The sequence below is a fragment of the Anguilla anguilla genome, chromosome 2 (genome assembly GCF_013347855.1).
Source record: "Anguilla anguilla isolate fAngAng1 chromosome 2, fAngAng1.pri, whole genome shotgun sequence".
NCBI classification, from domain to species: Eukaryota; Metazoa; Chordata; class Actinopteri; order Anguilliformes; family Anguillidae; genus Anguilla; species Anguilla anguilla.
In genome coordinates this window covers 1,460,507-1,481,772 of record NC_049202.1, presented here as the reverse complement: position 1 = coordinate 1,481,772, position 21,266 = coordinate 1,460,507, and the positions used below count along the sequence as shown (strand labels likewise).

The 21,266-nt window shown below is 47.5% G+C and overlaps 1 protein-coding gene across 1 annotated transcript in view; it reads left to right on the top strand.

Moving 5' to 3' along the window:
• LOC118220702 (histone acetyltransferase KAT6B-like) overlaps positions 1 to 21,266 on the top strand; it is a 37,775-nt gene that overhangs the window by 11,660 nt on the left and 4,849 nt on the right. Inside the window, 15 exon segments of the mRNA XM_035404811.1 lie at positions 4,629 to 4,737; positions 6,468 to 6,583; positions 7,160 to 7,241; positions 7,694 to 7,826; positions 8,720 to 9,185; positions 9,187 to 9,697; positions 11,617 to 11,738; positions 12,031 to 12,143; positions 12,243 to 12,384; positions 12,863 to 13,024; positions 13,393 to 13,486; positions 16,460 to 16,691; positions 17,103 to 17,262; positions 18,388 to 18,612; positions 19,518 to 19,833. Of these exon segments, the coding sequence (XP_035260702.1) occupies positions 4,629 to 4,737; positions 6,468 to 6,583; positions 7,160 to 7,241; positions 7,694 to 7,826; positions 8,720 to 9,185; positions 9,187 to 9,697; positions 11,617 to 11,738; positions 12,031 to 12,143; positions 12,243 to 12,384; positions 12,863 to 13,024; positions 13,393 to 13,486; positions 16,460 to 16,691; positions 17,103 to 17,262; positions 18,388 to 18,612; positions 19,518 to 19,833 (2,983 nt within the window).

Below are 21,266 nucleotides of genomic sequence, written 5' to 3'. Positions count from 1 at the left end.
CGCAAGCCCCGCCCGGCCGCTTAAAAAATAAACATAACGAGACGGCAGCTCGGCAGTTTGTAGCATTCAAAACCGCTAGCGTTCGTTTAGCGGCTCGGGTTATAAATTAGCGCACTGCAGGCTGGGGGATCGGCGGCGGAGACGGTGGAATGGTCTGGAAGGGAAGCGAAGCGCAGTGTCGGTGTGAAAGCGGCGCTGCGGTAAATGTGTTGGCATGTTTGAGTGCCCCGTTGCAGAAGAGGGGAGCCTAAAACAAGCCCTTAAGTAGAAGCGCCCGCACCAGTCTGGGCGGGGGGTCATCAGAGTGAACATGCAGAATGGCCGAGTAGATTATATGGTGAGAAGCTTGGATGATAAAGCAGAGGTTGCAGGTTCAACTTCCAGTTATGGCTGTGCCACTGTACTCTTGCGCAGCCAGTCTAACTTGCTTCACTGAGTATCTAGCCACACACGTCAGTTTTAGGCTTTGCAGCTGACCCTGGATTGAACCGCCATTCAGACAAACTGGTAATGCCAGAAGGTTCCGCAGCTATGGGTCGGTGAAGCAGTGTCTGTGGCAGAAGGCCGATTGTAGTCCGCTGTCACGCTCAAGTTCTTGGCAGTTTGAGAAGCAGAAGCTGTTGTGTTAAGATGGATACTGGATGAGTGCGGTCTTAGCCTGGAGGTGATGCTGCATAGTTTTTGGCGAGGTTACTCATCCCGTTTGAGGCGTCATTGAGGCCTGTCGTGATGCATGGTGGGATTTGTTTGTTAGAGGGAGGAAAGGAGAGGCATGACAGCGAGAAGCTGTCCCTGAGCTCGGGGATTCTGTGGTGACTGAGATCAGGAGGGGGCCGAGCATTGAGCCCTGTGGGACTCCAGAGGGTTGAGAGGAGGGGCTGGACACATTGGGGCGTGGAGGATGTGAGACTCTGGGGAAATTAGCTTTCTTTTGTTGGGGGAAATCCAGAACCTTCATCTCAAAAGTAGCATCCACTGTCATCTGCAAGGTGTTGTGAAAGGGAATTTTGCCTGAATCACAGTGTGGTTACAAGTGAGGCTTTATCAGCGTAAATGAGCCTTTATAACCTGTTATTGTCCTCTATAGCCTGTTTTGAATTAAAAATAATCTTAATAGTCTTATTCAAAACCAAGCAGCCTATTACTTCAGTAGAATATGAAATGACATCTAGACTGTTGGCTAAATAAAAGTGCATTGTGTGGGAGCTGTTGCAAGACTGTTGTCTAACCTGCCATAATGAGCTTAAACACATACAATTTAGTCATCATAGTCATTTGCTTTGTGTCTTTAATTTCTTTTTTGAACGTTTGTGGTTAACAAACTTGATTTCCATGCTACCTGAGCAGACATTTATTCAAGATGCTCTTGTTTTGCCTTGCTAAGTGGCACCGAAATCTCTAATGTGAAATCGTACATTGAGGTGGGTAAACATGATTGACTTGGATTAGGCCTACAGCTCACAGGTTTTAAGATCTGTTGGGTCAGGTGGTGCTTTGTGCCGCAGACCAATGTTACCGGCCCTTCGGTAAATCGGCACCTTTTTAAATGCATGAAAATGGCTCCAGTTCAGAACGGCTCGTTGAAAACAATCGTTCCCTTCGCTTTCGGCTCCTGCACACACAGGCCCAGTCCTCCGGCCCTCCTGCCACCACCCCTCGTTCCCTGTCCTCTCTTCATGAGGCGCCTGTAATTTCCCTCCGGTTCCCCCGAGCGGGCTGTCGATGTGTGTTATGATGTTCTGAGCGGCGTGTTTAGGGGGGGGGGGGGCGTGCATATTTGGGTCCGTGGGGAGCGTGTGCCTGGGCCCCCCCCCTTGTGAGCGGTGGCGGGGCTGTTTGTGGGTAACACACCCTCTGAGAATTCCATCAAGCCGCTGTTGTGCAATTCACTCCGAATTCTATTACTGTTCCCGCCCGACTATCAATTTGCTGATGGCCGTTCATAGTCGGGATGATTATTTTGAGTAGCACTTTGAGGCTGAATCGATGCTCCCCGTGTTTCTCTGACCCACCTCGTCGATTGTGAGAAAGGATGTGCTGCTGTCAAAAGCAAATTACTCTTCACAGGACTTTAAAAAGCTACCCACCCCCCCACCCCCCCCTCATGTGGCATTATGAAGCTATAGCGCACCAGTTAAATCCCACCCCTGTGGAGAACACTTGACCTCCAGCGTTTTGCCGGTGTAGTAGATATTCATTTCTGTTCCTGCAAGGGGAGGTAGAAAAAAATGACCCTGCTGATCAATAAACAGGAAAAATGCCAGTTTGTCCTCCTCCCAGGCTCTTGGGCTCTTGGGCTGTCTGTTAAAGCGTAGTTTATTTGAAGTGAATCTGCATTTCCCCTGAACACCAGCCAGTCTTTCTGAGGCTTTTTCCAGCCTCCGTTTGCTCCACTGATGATGGTTCTGTGTGAAATCGAACCCACGTGCAGATCGTTAGTCACCAAACCCCAAAGGAAAGCAGCACTGCTTCATTGAGTCATACCTCAACTACACAGGCTTGTGTGGAGTCTTGTTCCTGTGGCTACCTGAGCGTTTGAAATGTTTGCATCAATTTTATTTTACAAGACTCTCCATTAGTATCTGGGTGATATCCAAACATATCAAATTTTACGGGTAATGGCCTACATACTTAATTTCTGAATTTGCAGCATAATCTTGGCTCTTTCCACGCCATACCTGCTCCCAATGAAGAGTTCTTATTCCACTGTTTTAGTTTAAGATGACAAATTTCATGCACAAATGTGTACACAAACATTCTACACACCATCAGATATCGTTCCATTTCATAAGTGTGTAGGCTAGTTTGTTTCAGTTTGTTAACCAAAGTGAAAATTTAATTCCAATTCCCCAGTTGTAAAACTGTTCAGTGCTTAGTTCATCAGTCCATTACCATTTGAACTGCTGTCTCTCTAGTGGACAAGGTCCTGATGGCAAAATTGTGTGTGTCTTCTGTCCATGAGGTGGGACACTGTTGTCTCTGCTCCAGTGTGTGAGGCACGTGGAGGGTTTTTTTTCTTTTTCGTAGCATTTGTGTGATTTTTGAGGTGACTTTCTTTTTCATGGCTGCTCTCGGTTCTGTTTTTACACACGTGCACTTGTGCCTTTTCTCAGGACTGTCCCAATTTTTAGGGCCTTGCTGGTTTTTGCCTTCTGACTTGACGAACCAAATCTGGAGTTTTCCATATTGGCGATTGCTGGAATTCATCCAATACAAAATTACACATCGCTGTAGATGCGTTGCATGAATTTGGGGTGATGTGATGAGCGTTACTCAATGTCAGCAGGCTAATACAGACCCCTTTTTTAAATTGGTGTTTGGTGTTTGCTGTTGCAGAAATAATTAGGCTTTTGCAATTAGCTTCAGTGTTCGGTTGTGGCAGCGCGTTTGGTTCGTTCCTTTTGTCTTTTGCGCAGGCTGTTTATCGTGGCTGTACGTTAGGGTTTTTATAGACAGCGGCTGAATTAAACGCTGACTTTTGTTTACCGGTGGCGTTTTACCCATCGATTATCTTTTTGCTAACTGATTAAATGCGGCCAGCTGCTATCTGCAGATAGGGCAGTGCCAACTGGGCCAATAGGGCCTCGCTTTGAGCGGCAGGCTATTCAGCGCCTTCATAGTGTAGTCAGATTATCCGACTCCTGTCATTGCTCTGGAAGCACCTATCCAAGCAGACCCTGGCTGCTGCAACATGCTTCCCTTTCCTTAGACTTTATGCTGCTGATGTGTACTGTGACAGCACTGTCACTTTCATTGAAGCGATAATCCTGCGTTTTGCATTTGCCGACATATTGCCCGTGAATTATTCTGGCCCACGCCAGTCTTTCATGCTATTATATTTCTGTTTCGGTTACCCCCCCCCCCAAGGAACATCTGTTTTAATGCATGCAAATAAAAATGATTGAGTTGTTGGAATAGTCACAGTTGCGATGAAAATTCATTATTTAGAAATTGGATTTGTAATCTAGGTTTCTGTGTATAATTTGGCCGTGCCCTTTATTAACACAGATCTAACAGAAGAGTGGGTTTGATTTCATGGCATTAAATGCTCACTGTAGTTTAGAGTAAGACTCTGCATCCCGGTGCTAATGATCTGCCTGCTCCTGCAGTGCTGTTCAACATCCAGGGCTGGACGGGTCTAATAATAGCATCTAACTGACAGCATTTCATTGTTTTATTTATTTTATTTTTTTAAGCCAGTTATGTAACTAAGTGCAGTTGGCAGTTTTATGTCACAGAGCCCTCGGAAAAAGGAAAATCTGCAGTGGTGGAAAATATTTGCTTTATGTATTTTAATAAAGCTGTATTGCAGCTCTTAACACTGGTCTCATGACCCCTGACCCCTGACCCCTCAGTGGGCTGTAGTGCTGTCTGTCCAGAGCCTGCCGAAGTGCATCATGGGGACACGGCATCGGGTTCGGGATAAGCCCAGAGAAGCCAAACTGAATCTCCCTCTCCCTCCCTCTCTTTCTCTCCCTCCCTCTCTTCCTCTTTCCCACTCTCTCTCTCTCTCTCCCCCTCTACCTCCCCCTCTCTCCCCCTCGTCTGCCCTTTCGTTGCCCTCGTCCGCCACCGTGCTCTCGCTCCTCTCATCCCTCTCTCATCCCTCTCTCTCTCTCTCCCTGCAGCCGCGGGCCGACCCCATCCCCATATGCAGCTTCTGTCTGGGCACGCGGGAGTCCAACCGGGACCAGCAGCCGGAGGAGCTGCTGTCGTGCACGGACTGCGGTAGCAGCGGTAAGTCCCGCCGTGTGGGGGGGGGGGGGGGGGCGGGGCGGGGCGGTTTGGGGGGGGGTATAAAGCCACAAGGTCAATTTCTATCACCCCAATCTGCCGCCCAGTAGAGACGCCTGGCACAGCCTGGCATGGGCGGGTATTGAAAGCTGGCAGAACACATTAGGTCTGCCACGACGCCACCTGCAGTGCTTTGTGCGCTGGGAAGTATTAATAAGTGGCAGCTGCTTAAATTGAGTGCCCCCCCCCCTCCCCCTGTGCGGTGGGGTAATCTGTGGTTAGCCACTATGTACAGTAAAATGAGGTACATGTTTCAGACCGTACACCTTGACCACTGAGGTGTGCGGAAGGTTTGTCTTGTGTTCTTCAGTGTGCAGCTGTGTGTTTATCAAAGTGTGCCGCAAAATGGCTACTTATGTATAAAATAAATAAATATATAAAAAACGGTTTCCTGGGTCCTTCAGATGAAGAGGCCATGAATGAAATGAGATCTCAGGATGAATCCACTTATCGCTTTGTCGCTTCATGGTTATTGGGTTATATCGCTTTCCGTTCCTTGATATGTGAGCTGGGTTTAATTCGCTGCGATTCCCCCGCTCTTGTATTTTCTGCGGAGTTGCGGCTTGCTAACGAACTCTGGTGAAACCTCAGAGCGGCCTGCTATTCTCCGGCGCAGGATTGAATTTGAAATGGCTCTGATGATTGAGCGGGCGAAGCACGCTGCTCGGGAACGGAAGTGTAGAAAAGATCTCTCATTTTCTGCGGCAGATTGGTGGCATTTACTTTCCTCCTTCTTTTGTTCCTGACAAAATTGCCAACCTTCCATTAAATTGCCTCCAAAGTAGTAATTTTTTTTTTTCTTCTTTTTTTTTCTTTTTTCCGAACAATTATTTTAAATGCCAGAAAGAATTGTACATCCCGGTGACATTTTTATCGCCTGAATTTTACTAAGTAGCTTTTGAGGTGGTTTTCCTTAAGCGTTCGGTGGTGTACACAGAGCGTGTTTTCAGCGTAAAACAGCTGTTTCACGGCCCTGGGGGGAGGGTGCAAGACGAGGCGAAGGCCAGCTTTTACACGACTTTCACGGATCGTCCTCCGTCAGACTGAACGCCGCTGCCGTTTCTGCCTCATTAAGATCAAATTATCCTTAATTAGCCGCTCAGATGTTTCATCTCACTGTTTCAGACGCCGATCTTGGGAAGGGGATCCTGCACGCTCTGAACAACAGCGTTAGTGTTTATATATTTAGTGCTGTGCGGTGTGCGGTCTCTAAAGGGCACGTCTTTCCCATTAATAAAAACGAGAGTTTGATGGATCACTGGATCTGCTAACTTTACGCGTGACTTTGTTTTGTACCCGTTCGTGGAAGCCTTACTCCGTATGTTCCTGGGTTGGCTTTTTTGACATTGGTTAGTGGAGCAGGACGGAGTTGGGCGGTAAACCCCTTGCGTGTTTGTTTTTGAACAGGACAGCGTACAGGGGTTACATATGGGCTCTGATTCCAGCTTTGCGCAGGCTGTTTACAATCTCACTTAACCGCAGAGAAAGGGGTCCTTTCATTTCAAACGGGCATTCTACTACACCACCTGGTGAGGGCTTGCGTGTGAGGGCTTCTCACAGTCTGGTGAGGATCGATGTTTGCCGAGGGAACCTCAACATTGTGAAAGTACTTTCATTTGCGTACGTTACATCGAGAAATGGCTCATTCCTGCTGTTAATTGTTTTCTCTACAGGACATCCGTCGTGTCTGAAGTTCTCTCCTGAGTTGACCGCGAACGTGAAAGCGTTGCGGTGGCAGTGTATCGAGTGCAAGACGTGCAGCTCCTGCAGGATCCAGGGGAAAAATGCGGTAAGTCAACAGCAAGATGCCTCTGAGAAACAAAATGGGTGTAGAGCAGTCTGGTGTTGACAGTTTTATAAACTTTATTTGTTCTGCCTTGATGTTCATCTGGGGGATATTTCAAGTTGGATTAAGGAGTAGCATGCTAGCTTTCATAAATATTTAACTCCTTTACTGACTGTCTCCTTAACCCTGCTTTGTGAAATATCTCCTGATGCTACATTGCTGGCTGCGATGTCAGAACTAGAATGGGGCATAAACTCAAGGAAGATGATCTCCAGGCAATGTGTTGATCACCCTGCATAAGCATAGACCATAGCCAATTTTCAGCGCACTATTAATAGCATAGTTTTGGTTTGCCACCTCTCGTGGCAAACACAGTAAATGGAAACTATGCTTATACAAATATTAGCATGTCATTTCATTATATCCAGTCATATCCCAGTGCAGTCTATCCCTGGGTTGTTTTTGGGAAAAATTATGAAAAATGATGACAAACTGTACATGATGAGGGATTGCGACAACTCCAGCTGGTGGCTTTGGTACTGCATTGTAGATGATTCTGTGTTGTGTCGCTCCGCGTAGGACGAGATGCTTTTCTGCGATTCCTGTGACCGGGGGTTCCACATGGAGTGCTGCGACCCCCCCCTCTCTCGAATGCCAAAAGGTGAGACGCCATTGGAGCATTTCTGCTCCCTGCTTTGACTCGCCAACTGACTGTCAATGCCCAGTAAGGGTCCGGAAGGGCAGATAGCGTTTATACTGTGTTCCTTATCAGATTATTCCGGAATTCTCTATTGAGAATGTTAGGAATTGTATTCCGGAATTGTCACCGTGTTCCAGACCATGGTCCCCTGCCTTTAACAAGTTTAGAGCACGTGACACTCAGAACATCCAAAGTGACGGCATTTTACGCAGATTGCTCCGGAATGCAGCCTCGTTCCTCTGATCGATTTTTTCCCTTCTGTCCTGCGGAGAGATGAATCCTCGTTTGGGAATGAGAGCGCGCACGTGTGTGTGTGCTGCTGTGTCCCGGTGCATTAAAAGGGGATATTTCACATGAACGTGTCCTTTTGAATGGATGGCGCTCCTAATGCTCTTTGTTTGGATGTCCTCCAGGATTGTGGATCTGCCAAGTCTGTCGGCCCAAGGAGACGGGGAGGGGCCTGCTGCACAAGAGGGCTGCCCAGATCAGGAGACGATATGCAAAGCCGCTGGGAAGACCCAAAAATAAGCTAAAGCAACAAACCATGTACGTCCCCCTCGGCCAGCTGTAAAATATTTGATGTTCTAAAATATACTGTTACTCGTGAATGGATTCATTCATTCCTATACGGTGTGGCTGTTTTTTTTTTTTCCCCCTGAAATTTTCCCGAAAGGTCATGAATATTTTCTTGACAGTGTGCTCTTACATTCGGTTAAAGAGAATGGCCTGAAGCAGCCTGTCAGACGGGGTCCTGCCCGGCGCGTCGGTTAAGGCTTCAGGCTTTTGAAGCCAGTGTTGTATCGGTCGTTGCCTCAGATGCAGAAATCTTTGAATTGGGGGGGGGGGGGGGGGGGGGGGGGGAGGAAACATTCAATCTGAACGATTAGTTCTGGATGTGAAATGCCTGTACGCTGAATCGGCAGCGTAGCTCTTGGCTTTAAGCGTCCGATAGTCAGGGTGTCTTTCCGCGTCTGCTTAACAGCGTCGTGACCGAAAGATGTCTGCATGCCTTTGATCCTGAGTACCGATGCAGCTCGTGCATCTCCAGCTTTCCCGCCGTGTCCCCGGAGCGCTTGGGCCGAGCGTTTGAGAGCACTGGGTTCTGCTGTCCACACGTTTGTGGATTCGGTCCGTGTCCCGCAGAGCCCGAGCGGTGTTCCGGGGACCGTCTCTCTCTCTCTCTCTCTCTGTCTCTCTCTCTGTCTCGGACCCGTGCCAGCTGCTGATTAGCATGCGCTTTCTGCAGCCGTTACCGATCTTCCCCAGACCAGGACTGGCTTGTGTGTCTCATTCAGGTTGTGCAGTGAGCTTCCGACTGCAGTCATTGTGTGCGTCGCTCAGCCTAAAAATGTTTCCAATTGCAATTGTGTCAAAAAGCAAGCTGCCAGAGCGACTTCCTGCTGATAATGACGGGATATTAACCTCTGATTTGTCCGCAGGTCCGTAACCGGCGGCGACGGCTCCACGATAGCACTGACGGGAAGGGGGTCACCTGGTAGGGGTCAAAAGATTACAGTCTGTACCACACCTTCATCTGGTCATGCTGCATCCGCGAAGGCCGCCAGGAGCCGATTGGCTGTTACAGACCCCTGTTGGGCGGGTGACACCACCAAATTCACCACCACCACCTCCTCCTCCTCCTCCACCACCACCACCTCCTCCTCCTCCTCCTCTTTCACGTCTGCACCCACCTCCTCCAAACTTACCGTTAACAAGAAAACCAAAGGGCTCATTGACGGGCTTTCCAAATTTTTCACCCCCTCCCCCGTGGGCCGCCGGTCCCGCCCCGGCGCGGTAGACCCGTCCAAGCAGCGCCGGCCCAGGAAACGGGGCCTTCCGAAACCGCCGCGCACCCCTCGTCCCGGCACTCAAAAGCTAACCACTCCCCTCTGTCCGCTCCCGCCCCCCCCCTCCTCCTCCATCGTCCGGACAGAGCCCCACCTCGCTGAAATCCAACAGCTCCACCTCCGCTAACTCCCCCCAGAGCTCTTCCAGCCAATCGAGCGTGCCCTCCCTTAGCAGCCTGTCCAATCACAGCCAGCTTAAGGGGCTCTTCGACGGACTGTCGCACATCTATGCCACTCAGGGACAATCTCGGAAAAAGGGGCTCCCTAGCTACGCCCCGCCCAGGCGCCGGCGCCGGGCGCCCGATGCGTCTTCCACGCCCCGATCCTGCGCCCAGCTCCACGGGACCCGAGAGGGTAAAAATAGGCTCGTGTCCCACCCCTCCCCCTCCGGCTGGGGCGTGTCGAGGGGACGCCCCTTTAAGGCGGCGGGCCATTTCAGACGCACGCCCTTCCTCAGAAAGCACAGGATCCTAGGCAGGTTAAAATATAAAGTGACCCCTCAGAAGGGTGCCCCCCCGCCAGGGAAGGGGGGCGTGGCAGACGGAAGAGTTAAACCCGCGCCCGACTATGGTAAGCAAAGGCTCACGGCTCCCTCTGAACCTGCGTCTCGTCCAGTAAAACTCTCTTGTCACTTTAGGCTTGTCACTTGGCATTTCTCCTTTTTTTTTTTTCCTTTTTATATGTTTTGATCCTCCTCTCTAAACTTTTATTATAAAATAGTAATTAAAAAAATAATTTAACAATTGTTTTTTTTGCCTACCCCTCTCCCACCACCCCCCACCCACCCCCAAATGCTGATTAACACCTAGACTGTCTTTCAGCTAATCCTGTACCACCAAAAATTTGATTTACTTCTGATTTATTTGCCTTTGTAGTGGCTGTAGGATCCAGCGCACATTAACACACCCTGCTAATGGCTTTATGGTAGTGCATGGCTATCCAGATGCTCATGCTGCTCCCCTCGCCCTGCCCCTCCTCGCCCTGCCCCCCCCCCCCCCCCCCCCCCCACCCACAGCAGTGTGCTCGTTGTGATTGCCTTTCTGTACAAACACTAGCCCATTTTGCAGACCATGCCATTCTACTCTACTCAACTCTGCTTTGTTCTGCCACCAAACCAGGCTTCCCATAACTCTGCCCATTCTTCAATTACACCACAACATCCGGGCCTCCCCCAGGCCAGCGCTTCGGCTCGCCCGTTCGTCTCCGATGGCGACCGCTGCCCTAATTTGTGGCTGAATTTTCGCAGCCCCCCCCCGTTAATCCGCTCCCCTGTTCAGCGTGACGGGGAGAAGGCGCTGGCCATCTGTGCCGGGAGTTAAGGGGTTAACGGTTGGCCGGGTTAATGGTGACTCACTGAGACTCTGAGGTCTTTAACCGAACTTGTGATGAAATTGAAGTGTGGGCCCCTGGCACGTGTTGGACACGCACATGGAATGTCTGTCAAACGCAGAGTTCTGCGCCTCGCTCGGTCCCTGCATTCTAGCTCCAGTAGCTGTGTGATGGCTTTCATGTTCCAATAAAGCAGCGACATGAATTATGCAGCAAAAAAATCCTTTTATGAAGATATAATTCTCACCTTGTTCAATTCCTATTAAAATATGATTGTGAGACCTGATATAAAATCTCTTATTTTTTTTTTAAATCTGACATGTTGAAAGTTGTGCCCTTGGCTGGTCCCTGCTTTTTTGTTTTTTTGTCAAATGAAAAAGTGGTTTTCTTGTCGTTCAGTGCACAGTTATAATTAATTGGCTTTTAATTGACTGAACGCTGTTGATGTTGAAGTCAAGGATCATGAAAGCTATTATTCAGTAGCTTTTTGATTCAAATTTATTTATTTGATCTGATCAGGAAGTTTGGGAGGATTTAGCATTTTTCTCTTATCCTGTCTTATTCTTTTCTTAAGATACTATTATAGTTATATCGTTCTATTTTGAAGTTATGAGCACTGTAGTTCCATAGAATTTCTTTGTTTTTAAAATAAGATGGCATTTGTTTTCAGTGCTTAACTGGTAATGCAAACTCAATGCAGGTTGTGTTTATGGTATGATGTGACTGCATTTCCACTGTTCATGTTAACAGAAAACTAAGACAAGTACACCATAGGTTTAATAAATGCAAAATATGGCATGCACCTCCACTCTTGTTTTAACTTGATATAGCAATTACTGCATTGAATAACTAAAAAAAATCAGTTTAACTTGCCTGAACAATCTCTGGGGAATTGGTCAAATTGATCTTATGTTGATGTCATTGTACAACAAGGACATCTTGAGATATCTTGCATGAATAAACTCCCATGCACAAGTCTCATCAGTGGCACTTCAGTTTTTCTTTAGAGTCAGGAAACGATGTGTGTTGATGTTCAAGCATTTTGCAATACGTTCAGTGTTCTGACTGAAACCGGTAGATCTTGATAGGGCCCCAGTGTGCTTGCGTTGTGTTTTTTAAGAGCAGTGTTTGACATAACTGTTGATCTCTGAATTAAGCAGAGAATGAAGGCACAAAGCACGTCAAGAAGGACACTCACGATGGGATTGTGGCCATTTCAAAGGAGCACGTTTCGCAGGAGGATCTGGAAGTGTTCAAGCACGTCCAGGAGCTCTCCTCGCAGGTGAGAGTTGGTGAAGCCCTATTCAGCGTTCGCTGAATGCTCTTTATGTCTCTGAGAGGGAGCTATCGCTGCTCTCGCCCGCCATCCCGGGATAATTCAGCAGGACTCTGAGAGACCTGACAATGCCAGAAGAGCACTCCTGAAAGCATAAGGAGGGTCTGCAAATTCACACATTCATCTCTGTACTCCTGCCGTGATCCTTTTTTTTTTTTTACAATGTGCTTATAGCGGTTACTTTTGTGTGCGCTTCCAAATGAAAAGTCTTGTGTGTTTTTGCTCTCTTACTGTTTAGAAAACTGGAAGCTTAAACAGTGCGGATTTTGGACGGTACCCAGCAGTCATCGAGTTTGGGAAGTATGAAATCCACACCTGGTATTCCTCGCCTTACCCGCCTGAGTACTCCAGGTGAGCAGGGTCGCCGATGCAGGCTTCTGGCCGGAGGAGTTTAACGCGCGACGCGTTCCGACAGACGGATGCTTACATCTCGCCGTTTCCTCCCGACAGACTGCAGAAGCTTTATCTGTGCGAGTTCTGCCTGAAGTACATGAGGAGCCGGAACATTCTCCAGCGGCATTCCAAGAAGTGTGGCTGGTTCCACCCTCCGGCGAACGAGATCTACAGAAAGGGTGACCTCTCTGTGTTCGAGGTCAGTTCCTCCGCAGGCTCATATTCCTGGTGCTTGTTTATCCTTAATATATCCCTGGCCTGTGCCCTGCTTTAGTGTTAAACGTAAAATCATGATCCCACAGTCCACGCTTCAGAATGTGGGCCGGGGCTGTATCTGTTCATAAGGGCCGCTTTGTCTCCCTGTTGGAACACTAATGGGGTCGTGCCCCGGGTTCAAGTGGAGTCGAGAGAGGGGCGACACTGATTTTGGTTTTATCCGCGTAGTGTACGAACGCCCATCTGGCCCTGCAACTTTTACTTTGACTAAAACTGAAAACTTCTCCAAATTGTCCACTTGAATGAAATGAAACTGGTTTTATTATATTATTTTTTTGTGTGTACGTGAAGTACCTCTTAAAGTGGCTGGCTGTTCCTCTTCATGTGTGAAATTTGATACTGAAGAGAGAAGTTGATAAAACAATGTTGGACTTTTTTTTTTTTTGTGACCCCTTGCTTAGGTTGACGGAAATGTCAGCAAAATATTCTGCCAAAATCTCTGCCTGTTAGCCAAGCTCTTTCTGGACCACAAGACTCTGTACTACGACGTCGAACCGTTCCTCTTCTACATCCTAACAAAAAATGATGACAAGGGCTGCCATCTTGTAGGGTACTTTTCCAAGGTAAGAGCCTTTTTCTCTAATCGTTGTGCATGTCTCATAGACGCAGATATGTACTGTGGTGTTTGTGCAAATAATTGATGTTCCAGTGCTCGCATAGGATGGAATTTATTTTTTAAATGGTGGAATAACCATGTTCAGCTTTGTGATATTTATGCAGTTTGGTCTTTCTTGACAACCGCTTAAATAAACAGGTTGTGTGTACTTAAGGGATCACTCTTTGAAATGTAAAACGCATTTACCAGCGAAGGTGTACGTTATGGGTCAGAGTGTGTGGTTGTGTGTATTTCAGGCCAGGACAGTGGCAGGTGCAGTGAATGGGCAGCTTCAGCACAACTTTGACACACTTAATCTGTTTCTCTTTCCCTCAGGAAAAGCTTTGCCAGCAGAAGTACAATGTCTCCTGCATAATGATTATGCCTCAGTACCAAAGGCAAGGATTTGGGAGGTTTCTTATTGATTTCAGTAAGTTTCTCTAATACATTTTAAGCACACAGCCTGCTTATTCTGATGTGCAAACAAATTGCATTTCACAAGGTTTGAGCCATTTTTTCGTGTGTACGTGCGTGCACAGTATTTTAAATTCAGAATGCGTATTGACCTAACCTTCTGAAAGTTACAAAAGCACCTTTTCATTTAAAATGGTGTTTGGATCTCTGAGCTGGTTTGGAGGGTTAACCTTGGTTTTATTTGAAATGTTGGAACAGGTTTGTGGTTTTACTTGATTTTGAGGGCTTAGCCGCTTGTGTAAGACATGCTTTTTCCCCAGACATGCTCTTTGTTTAGCCGGCTTGTTTCAAACCTTTTCCATGGTTTGGTGCTTCTCGCCCTTTCCACACAGGTAATGGCACCTGGAAACTTGTGCTTGGAGCGGTTGTGACGTTTCCATTTGACTTTGTAGACTTCTGTTGAGAAATGCAGAGGGTTTGAGACGTAGAAAACCGGTAGATAACAGAGCTGGATTAGGGGAGAGGGGGAGCAGCTGGGCTTGTTTTTAGGGGCCCACATCGGAAAATAGGGTTCAGCTTGAGGAAATTGGGTTTTGGTTTTGGCTTTGGCTTTTTAAAATTTATTTTTATTTGACGTGTTTGGTATTACTGTGCCACAGTTTTCCTTGGCAACCCTTGGTGCAGTTATAATAGTAAAAATTGGGGCTTCTCTGCTATAAAAATTGTGATGAGTAGTTTGAATGAGCTTTTGATTGTGCTTCAATGGTTTGTCTGGAAAATACTTGGAAATGGAGCACTCTCCAATAACTGCCATTTTATGACTTAAAAATTTTTTTTTAATCTAAACAAGCCTAGTCAAAGTGAAAATTATCCCTCTGGTTATTTTTCATTGGCAGGCCTTGGGGAAACATGCCTGTCATAAGCATCTTCCCCAGGACTCTGAGTCTAAGACGTTATTATCTTTTCAGAATCATTTTTGGCAACATTCAGAGTTACACTGAAGATGAACAGGGAACTGCAGCTCTTCAGCATATGTAACACGTGGAAGTAACAAGTTTAACTAGGAAGTTAATATCCACTTGTAACATTTGTAATGTTAATAAGGATGATATTTATCCACAATATCTCAACATCAGTCCACCCTATCCACTGGTTATTCCATTTGTTGGTACGGTGGCATTTCTAGGCTCAACAGCAAACTAAATTAAAAAGCAGTGTGTAATATTTTCATTCAAGAAAAGGAAAAATAACAAAACAAAAAAAAAAAAATCTGCATGTTTTATCTAGAGATGAGTATTTCTCTGCCAAAGCAAACAATCACCATGCCATTGGATCTCCTTGCAGTATTATCCATCAAGCGGTCTGTGACTCTGATAGCCTGCGCTCATTTGTATTTCTGCCATTTATCTTATAAAGGAAGCAAATAAAAAGAAAAATATTCCATCAACAGAGTGGCCCAGTCTGGCGTGGGGATGACGAGTCCTTTGAAGGATTGTCTCGTGAACGCAATCTGTGCGTGATGTCCAAATTCCACCGAGAGCTGTCGAACCCCCCCCCCCCCTAATTTAAAGGAAAAGTGTGCGTATTTTTGTGTTGTTTCCGGAGCTGGCCTTTCCCGAGCACTTCACAAAGATAAACAGGCCCGGCGTGTTTGTTTTTGCTCTGGACGCATGCGTTAATTCCTGCAGCTCCTCGGGTTTTTATGGCGGTAAATCGCGGTGCTTCTGAGCTCAGCTGTCGGCGGGCTTTTCTCTGCCCGGTAATTGTGGGACTGGCAGCGGAGGGCCGGCCGCTCTGCCCGCGCAGATGTTGCTGGAACGCGCTGCCCGTTTTTTTCCGTGCCAGTCTGTCAGCCCGCAGAAGCAATCTCCGCCGACCTGCCGGCTGAGTTCCGCCGTGGCCGCGCTCCAGCCATGGCCGCCGCTTTCCGTAATGGATCTGCACCCAATTTAGCCGCGCGCTCCGAGTATGACGGGCCTAATCTTCACTGGGGAAGGCGGCGGGTCACACCTGCAGGTTACAGGCCTGGGGCTCGGAGCAGTCAGCTGCAGTGATCACCTCCACTCCCAACAACAGACAGCTCAGCCATGTTGAGTTTTTTCCTCTCTCTCTCCCCACTCTCTCTCTCCCTCTCCTCTCTCTCTCTCATTGCAATCTGACGATCACTAAAAATGTCCTGTGACTGTTTGCTTTGGCTCTGATAAGTACGTGACACGAGAGAGAGTTTGAATTCCAGCTCTCGTCGTGTCGTTTGGTCAGCATTCACACGCATTTTGGCTTGCGTAACCCGGAGCACAATGCCACACAGCACCGTTTATTATCCGCTTTGTTTACTCGGGGTGTGTTGTTAGTTTCTTTTGTTGCTTGCAATGGCCACCTTCAATTGTCCGCAGGTATTCTGTTGTGATCTCTGTGCTTGGTGGGTGGAATTGCTCCGTGCAAGCTAATCCTGTTTCCTGGTAGGTGTTAACCTGTTATGGTAGACCTTGGCAACGGAGCGAATTCTTTTCAAGGTGCTTGTTAATGGGTGACCCTTGACAGAGCTGCTGTAAGACTAATTACTGATCGAGGTGGCTGCTTTAATTTTTCGTCCTTTTGTTTTTTGGCGGTTTATTCTTGAGTGAGCGAAGCCTCTAGTGAGGCTGACACCCAGCTGTTCCCCTCCAATTTGTTCCGCAGTTTCGCTCTCCTTTCTCTCCCTCTCCCTTCAACCTTCTCCGCTGCCCTTGGCAGCATGCATCATGGCATCTGACAAGAGGTTGAAAGAGTGGAAAATAGATTGCCTCACCTCGTTTGTGCTCTTTGAAGGTGGGGGGGGGGGGGAAGAGGTGGGCTTTCAGCTCTAATGCACGTAACCCACGTAAGACACGGCCGCACTGTTTTCAAAGGAAAACGGCAACCTAACACAGAAACGGCTAGCATTCATCTTTGTTTATGTTGGATTTTTATTGTAATTGTTTTTTTTTTTTTCCCTTCCCCCCTTTTCCAGGTTATCTGCTTTCCAGGCAAGAAGGACAGGCTGGCTCCCCGGAGAAGCCGCTGTCAGATCTGGGCCGGTTATCCTACTCGGCATATTGGAAAAGTGTCATACTAGAGTACCTTCATAAGCATCCAGACAAACGCGCCAGCATTAAGGGAATAAGCAGGGCCACTGGGATGTGTCCGCACGACATCGCCAGCACTCTCCAGCAGCTCAGCATGATTGACAGGCAGGATGGCAGGTGCGTCAGACTCCGGAATATATACATTAGCATTCGCCCGGGCGCCTCATGAATTTGATGCTCGCGCGCTTCTGAGCGCGAGAGCTCTTCCTTAGCCTTTGCCACCGCGGTAATTGCTGCAGGTGTCTTCTGTCCTCTGAGAAATCCGTCCACGCCCGCTTAATGTGATATCATCTTCCCTCAACCACTTTATTGTTCCAAAGGATACTGCCAAGTATGTGATATTTGCGAGGAAAAATGTTTCAGGAATCGACTCACTGTCACTCTCCGTTATCTCCTGTTAAGGCGTGTCTAAGTGAGCGGCCTGGCGGGTTTTTTTAAATGACAAGTTTTGAGCGAAACGTGTCGTTCTGCGCCGCCGGTGTCTGCTTTGCAAACGCGTCACGGTTTGCCTCGTGGTTCTGTGTTCAGGTTTGTGATAATCCGGAGGGACAGGCTGATCCAGAAGCACGTGGACAGGCTGGAGTCGAACCCGCGTCTGAACGAGGTGGACCCGGACTGCCTGCGCTGGTCGCCCGTCACAGCGCTGAACGCCATGCTGTCCGAAGAGGAGCGGGAGGCCGAGATGGACGTACGTCTGCTCACACCCGTGCAGGTCCACATGCGCGCACACACACACACACACACACACACACACACACGCACAGCACAGGTCCACATGCGCGCACACACACACACACAGCACAGGTCCACACACACACACACAGCACAGGTCCACATGCGCACACACACACACACACAGCACAGGTCCACACACAACACACACACACACAGCACAGGTCCACACACACACACTCTTGGAGAATCCTGTGCTGTGTTTTTGGTGTAGGTTCCAGTGGTGCCACCAGGTTGATATGTTAACCAGTCACTAGCGTGTTGATTCGGTGGTATTGAACAGGAAAAGTTTGGTGAGACTCTATAGCCCTTCGCTGTATAGAGCGTGCTTTTATAAAGCGTATTTCTCCGCTTGAAACATTCTGTACTCCATGGCTTCCACTGACAGAGCAGCTTGTGTCCTCACCTGGAGAAGCCCCTAAATGGCAGCTCACTACTTAGTGTTGAGAGCAGAGAATACAGGAGAAAGGAGGATGACGTGTAGAGATGATCACACTGCTGCTTATCAGCTCAGTGTCTGTTTTCTGTGCAGGTACTGTGTGCTTTCTCCATTACACAATGGGACTGCAGACTGAATTAAAATCAGACTGATATTCTTTCAGTCTTGCCTTATCTCTGAGTGTAGCAGATGAGGTGTGGGTGCTGATAGGATTACATTTTGCTCCATAAACGTTTTCTCACATTTGCTAGGAAGGAGTCATTTTCCGCAGTTTTTTTTCCCCCCAAATGTACTTCACTTGCTTCCAAGTTATTTTAATGAGATTCAAGTTTTTGCTGTCGGTAAGCATTTAATGTAGTGCAAAATGACCCAAATCGGCTCACTACATTATTAATAACGCCAAATATTCCATGAAGCGCCATCTCCCCTGGTAGCTGCTTATGAATGTTTATGTGAGACAGATTGCTACTCAGGATCCAGACTCCTAGTTTACCCGCCAATAGAAGAAAAAAAAAAAAAAACCTTGAGCATCCAACTGAAATATATTCTCAAATAAGTGCATGTGATTTCTGTGAGCCGTGTCAGTGGACACTTCCTGGATCAGCCCTTAAAGCGTCCTTCATGCCTTTTGTTCACCTGCAGGCCGAGCGCCTGATGGAGCAGGCCTCCTGCTGGGAAAAAGAGGAGCGTGAGGTCTACATGTTGAGCCACAATGGCCGCCAGCCGCACACCAAGGTCCACTGCAAGAACCCGTACAGGCGGGCCCTGGCCAGCGACGACTACAGCGAGGAAGATGAGGAGGACAACTACGACAGCTCGCCCCCCGTCCTGACCAAAGCCCAGGCCATGCTGGGCGCCAGGCGAAAGGTGAGGGGGAGGGGGGGGACGCAGAGGGTCCTGTGGGTTAAATTTCACTTACATTTCCCTTCGACCGATGTGCTAGGGTCTGCTAACCGTGTGAACCAAGCGTGGTGTACGTCTGACAAGCAGTAAAGCTGCTGTACAAAGCTGGCTGAGATGCATCATGTTCCGTGTTCTGTTCTGCCAGTCTGCAGGCCAGGCTCCGGTTTGTCCTTTTTGTGCGAGATCATTTGAGACCGAGTGGAAATACCTGTGATATATGCTTGCTCTGTGTTTATGGCTAATGCCCACCTTTCTGGTTGCTCTGCTTTTGTTTATATAGCACTGCCCCCCTGTGCTTACAATGCGCATTACACCGATGTAGTCAGATCTTTAGTCTAAGGTAGAAATAAATAAAAAATAAAAATGGGGTCATTTGTTTCCCATGTTTTTGAAGGTAAAATTGCGTATATAAAACTGAACTGGATGCTACAGTTCACGGCCTTTTAAAACTCAGTTCTTTTTATATGTGGGAATGTGTAATTACAGTATACACAATCGTGTGTAGATCATGACAGTCTCTACTGTAATTCAGCAAATCTGTGTAGGAAGCGTCTGTGGTTGGAATGATCCTGCGTGCTTCATTTGTGGCTTTCCAAACAGGCAACAGTCTGCTGGAGAAAGGACCACTTGGGAATTGTGGTCGACACTGAGACACTGAACGTTTATTTTTTTTCACAACACAAACCGTTTAGAATGTGGTTATGTATCCCTATATTTATTTGCTCTCAGTCAGAATTACAAGGTTTTGCTTCATTTTAGATGGTTAAAAAGATGCAAAGTGAGCTTTTTTCAGACTGGGGGTGGGGGTTTGCGTTGGTATGCGCTGGGAGGAAGCAGCAGCTCAGTCTGTTTTTATGCCTCGTTTACAGAGAACTGCCATTCTGAGAAGGAAGAGGGGCAGGAAGAGGAAGAGAATTAATAGCAGCGTCACTACGGAAACCATCTCTGAAACCACAGAGGTCCTGAACGAGCCTTTCGACCACTCTGAGGATGAGCGGCCTATGCCCCTCCTGGAGCGCACCTGCCGGGCAGGCGAGACTGAGGAAGAGGACGAGGAGGAAAAGGGCAAGCTCGACCGGACGCCGGTGAAGAGGCGCCGTGGCCGACAGAGGGTGGTGAAAGACGAAGAGCGGAACGACAATCGGAAACGTGGAGCAAAGGACGCTACGGATGAGAACATAAAAGGCAACTGTTTATTTAAATGTCTTCTGATTCCCATGCAATCTCACATAGCACATAGAGCACGGCTGCCCAACCCAGGTTCCTGGAGATATATACTGTCCTGTAGGCTTTCAATCCTAAACAAAGCATACCTCATTCAACAGCTAGAGCAGGGCTGCCCAACCCTGTTCCTGGAGGTCTACTGTCCTGTAGGCTTTCAGTCCTAAACAAAGCATACCTCATTCAACAGCTATAGCTGGGCTGCAGAACCCTGTTCCTGGAAATCTACTGTCCTGTAGGCTTTCAATCCTAAACAAAGCGCACCTCATTCAACAGCTAGAGCAGGGCTGCCCAACCCTGTTCCTGGAATTATACTGTCCTGTAGGTTTTCAGTCAAACCCTAACCAGAGTACACCTCATTCAACAGCTAGATTCGGCTGATAAGTGGTAGAATCAGGTGTGCCATATGGGCTCAGAAGTCTGATGTAACGCAGAGCAAAACCTGTACCCTACCCATATTTGGATTTCCGGATCAAGGCATAATTTCCCTGTCACAACCTTTGATTTAAACTGCCGCTTAAAAACAGGACGTTTTTATCCGGACATATTTCTCTCCTAAACGGCACTGGGTCAACTGAATTCCGATGCCGCTTTCCAACCGACATAATTATTTTGCTAACAGCAAGCTAACACTGCTGGGAACGTTATTTACGTCACAGTTAGCGTACCGGGGCGCTTTTCAAACTGGTCAAACTAACCGTTAGCCTGCAAAGAAATATAGCTAAAGAAAGACCTTGAATAACTTAAGGAAATTACTAACAAGAACAGCAACGATAACAACAACAATATATTTACAGCAAAATATACAACTGTACAAAAATCGCATAATTTATTACGCTAACGGGTAACCGCAAACCGTTGCTCGAGTGAATGGTAGCTGGAAAGATTACCTGTGATGGAGCTCGTGCTCGCTGCTCGTCAGCCATGGCGCTCTTTCTAGCTAAGGAGAAAGCGTAGCGTAGTCTACACTCAGGGTAAGTTCTGTTTGTAGAACGAGTGGGCATAAATGGAAATGAGCAAATTGTAAATTCCATACAGACAATGTGGTAGTCAATGTGTGGAACAGTCGGCCAGGTCACGTAGTAGAGGCAGAAACTTCTAGATTTTCAAGATAAGGCTTGAAACGGCGTTACCACTGAACGGGGGTAAAATGTAATTCCGAATACGCTCTTCTGATTGGTTGGAAGAACGTCCCCACCAGTTAGCATTAATATATTAGCATAACTGCGACTCGCATTTTACAAATTTGTAAAACATTTAGATATTTGTGAAGCTTCATTTAATTATTTGCGAAACCGTTTAGATATTTATGAAACTCCATTTAGATATTTGTGAAACCATTTACATATTTGTGACTTTCGCTACAGTAATATCTCCATGCCAAAAACGCCATCCTT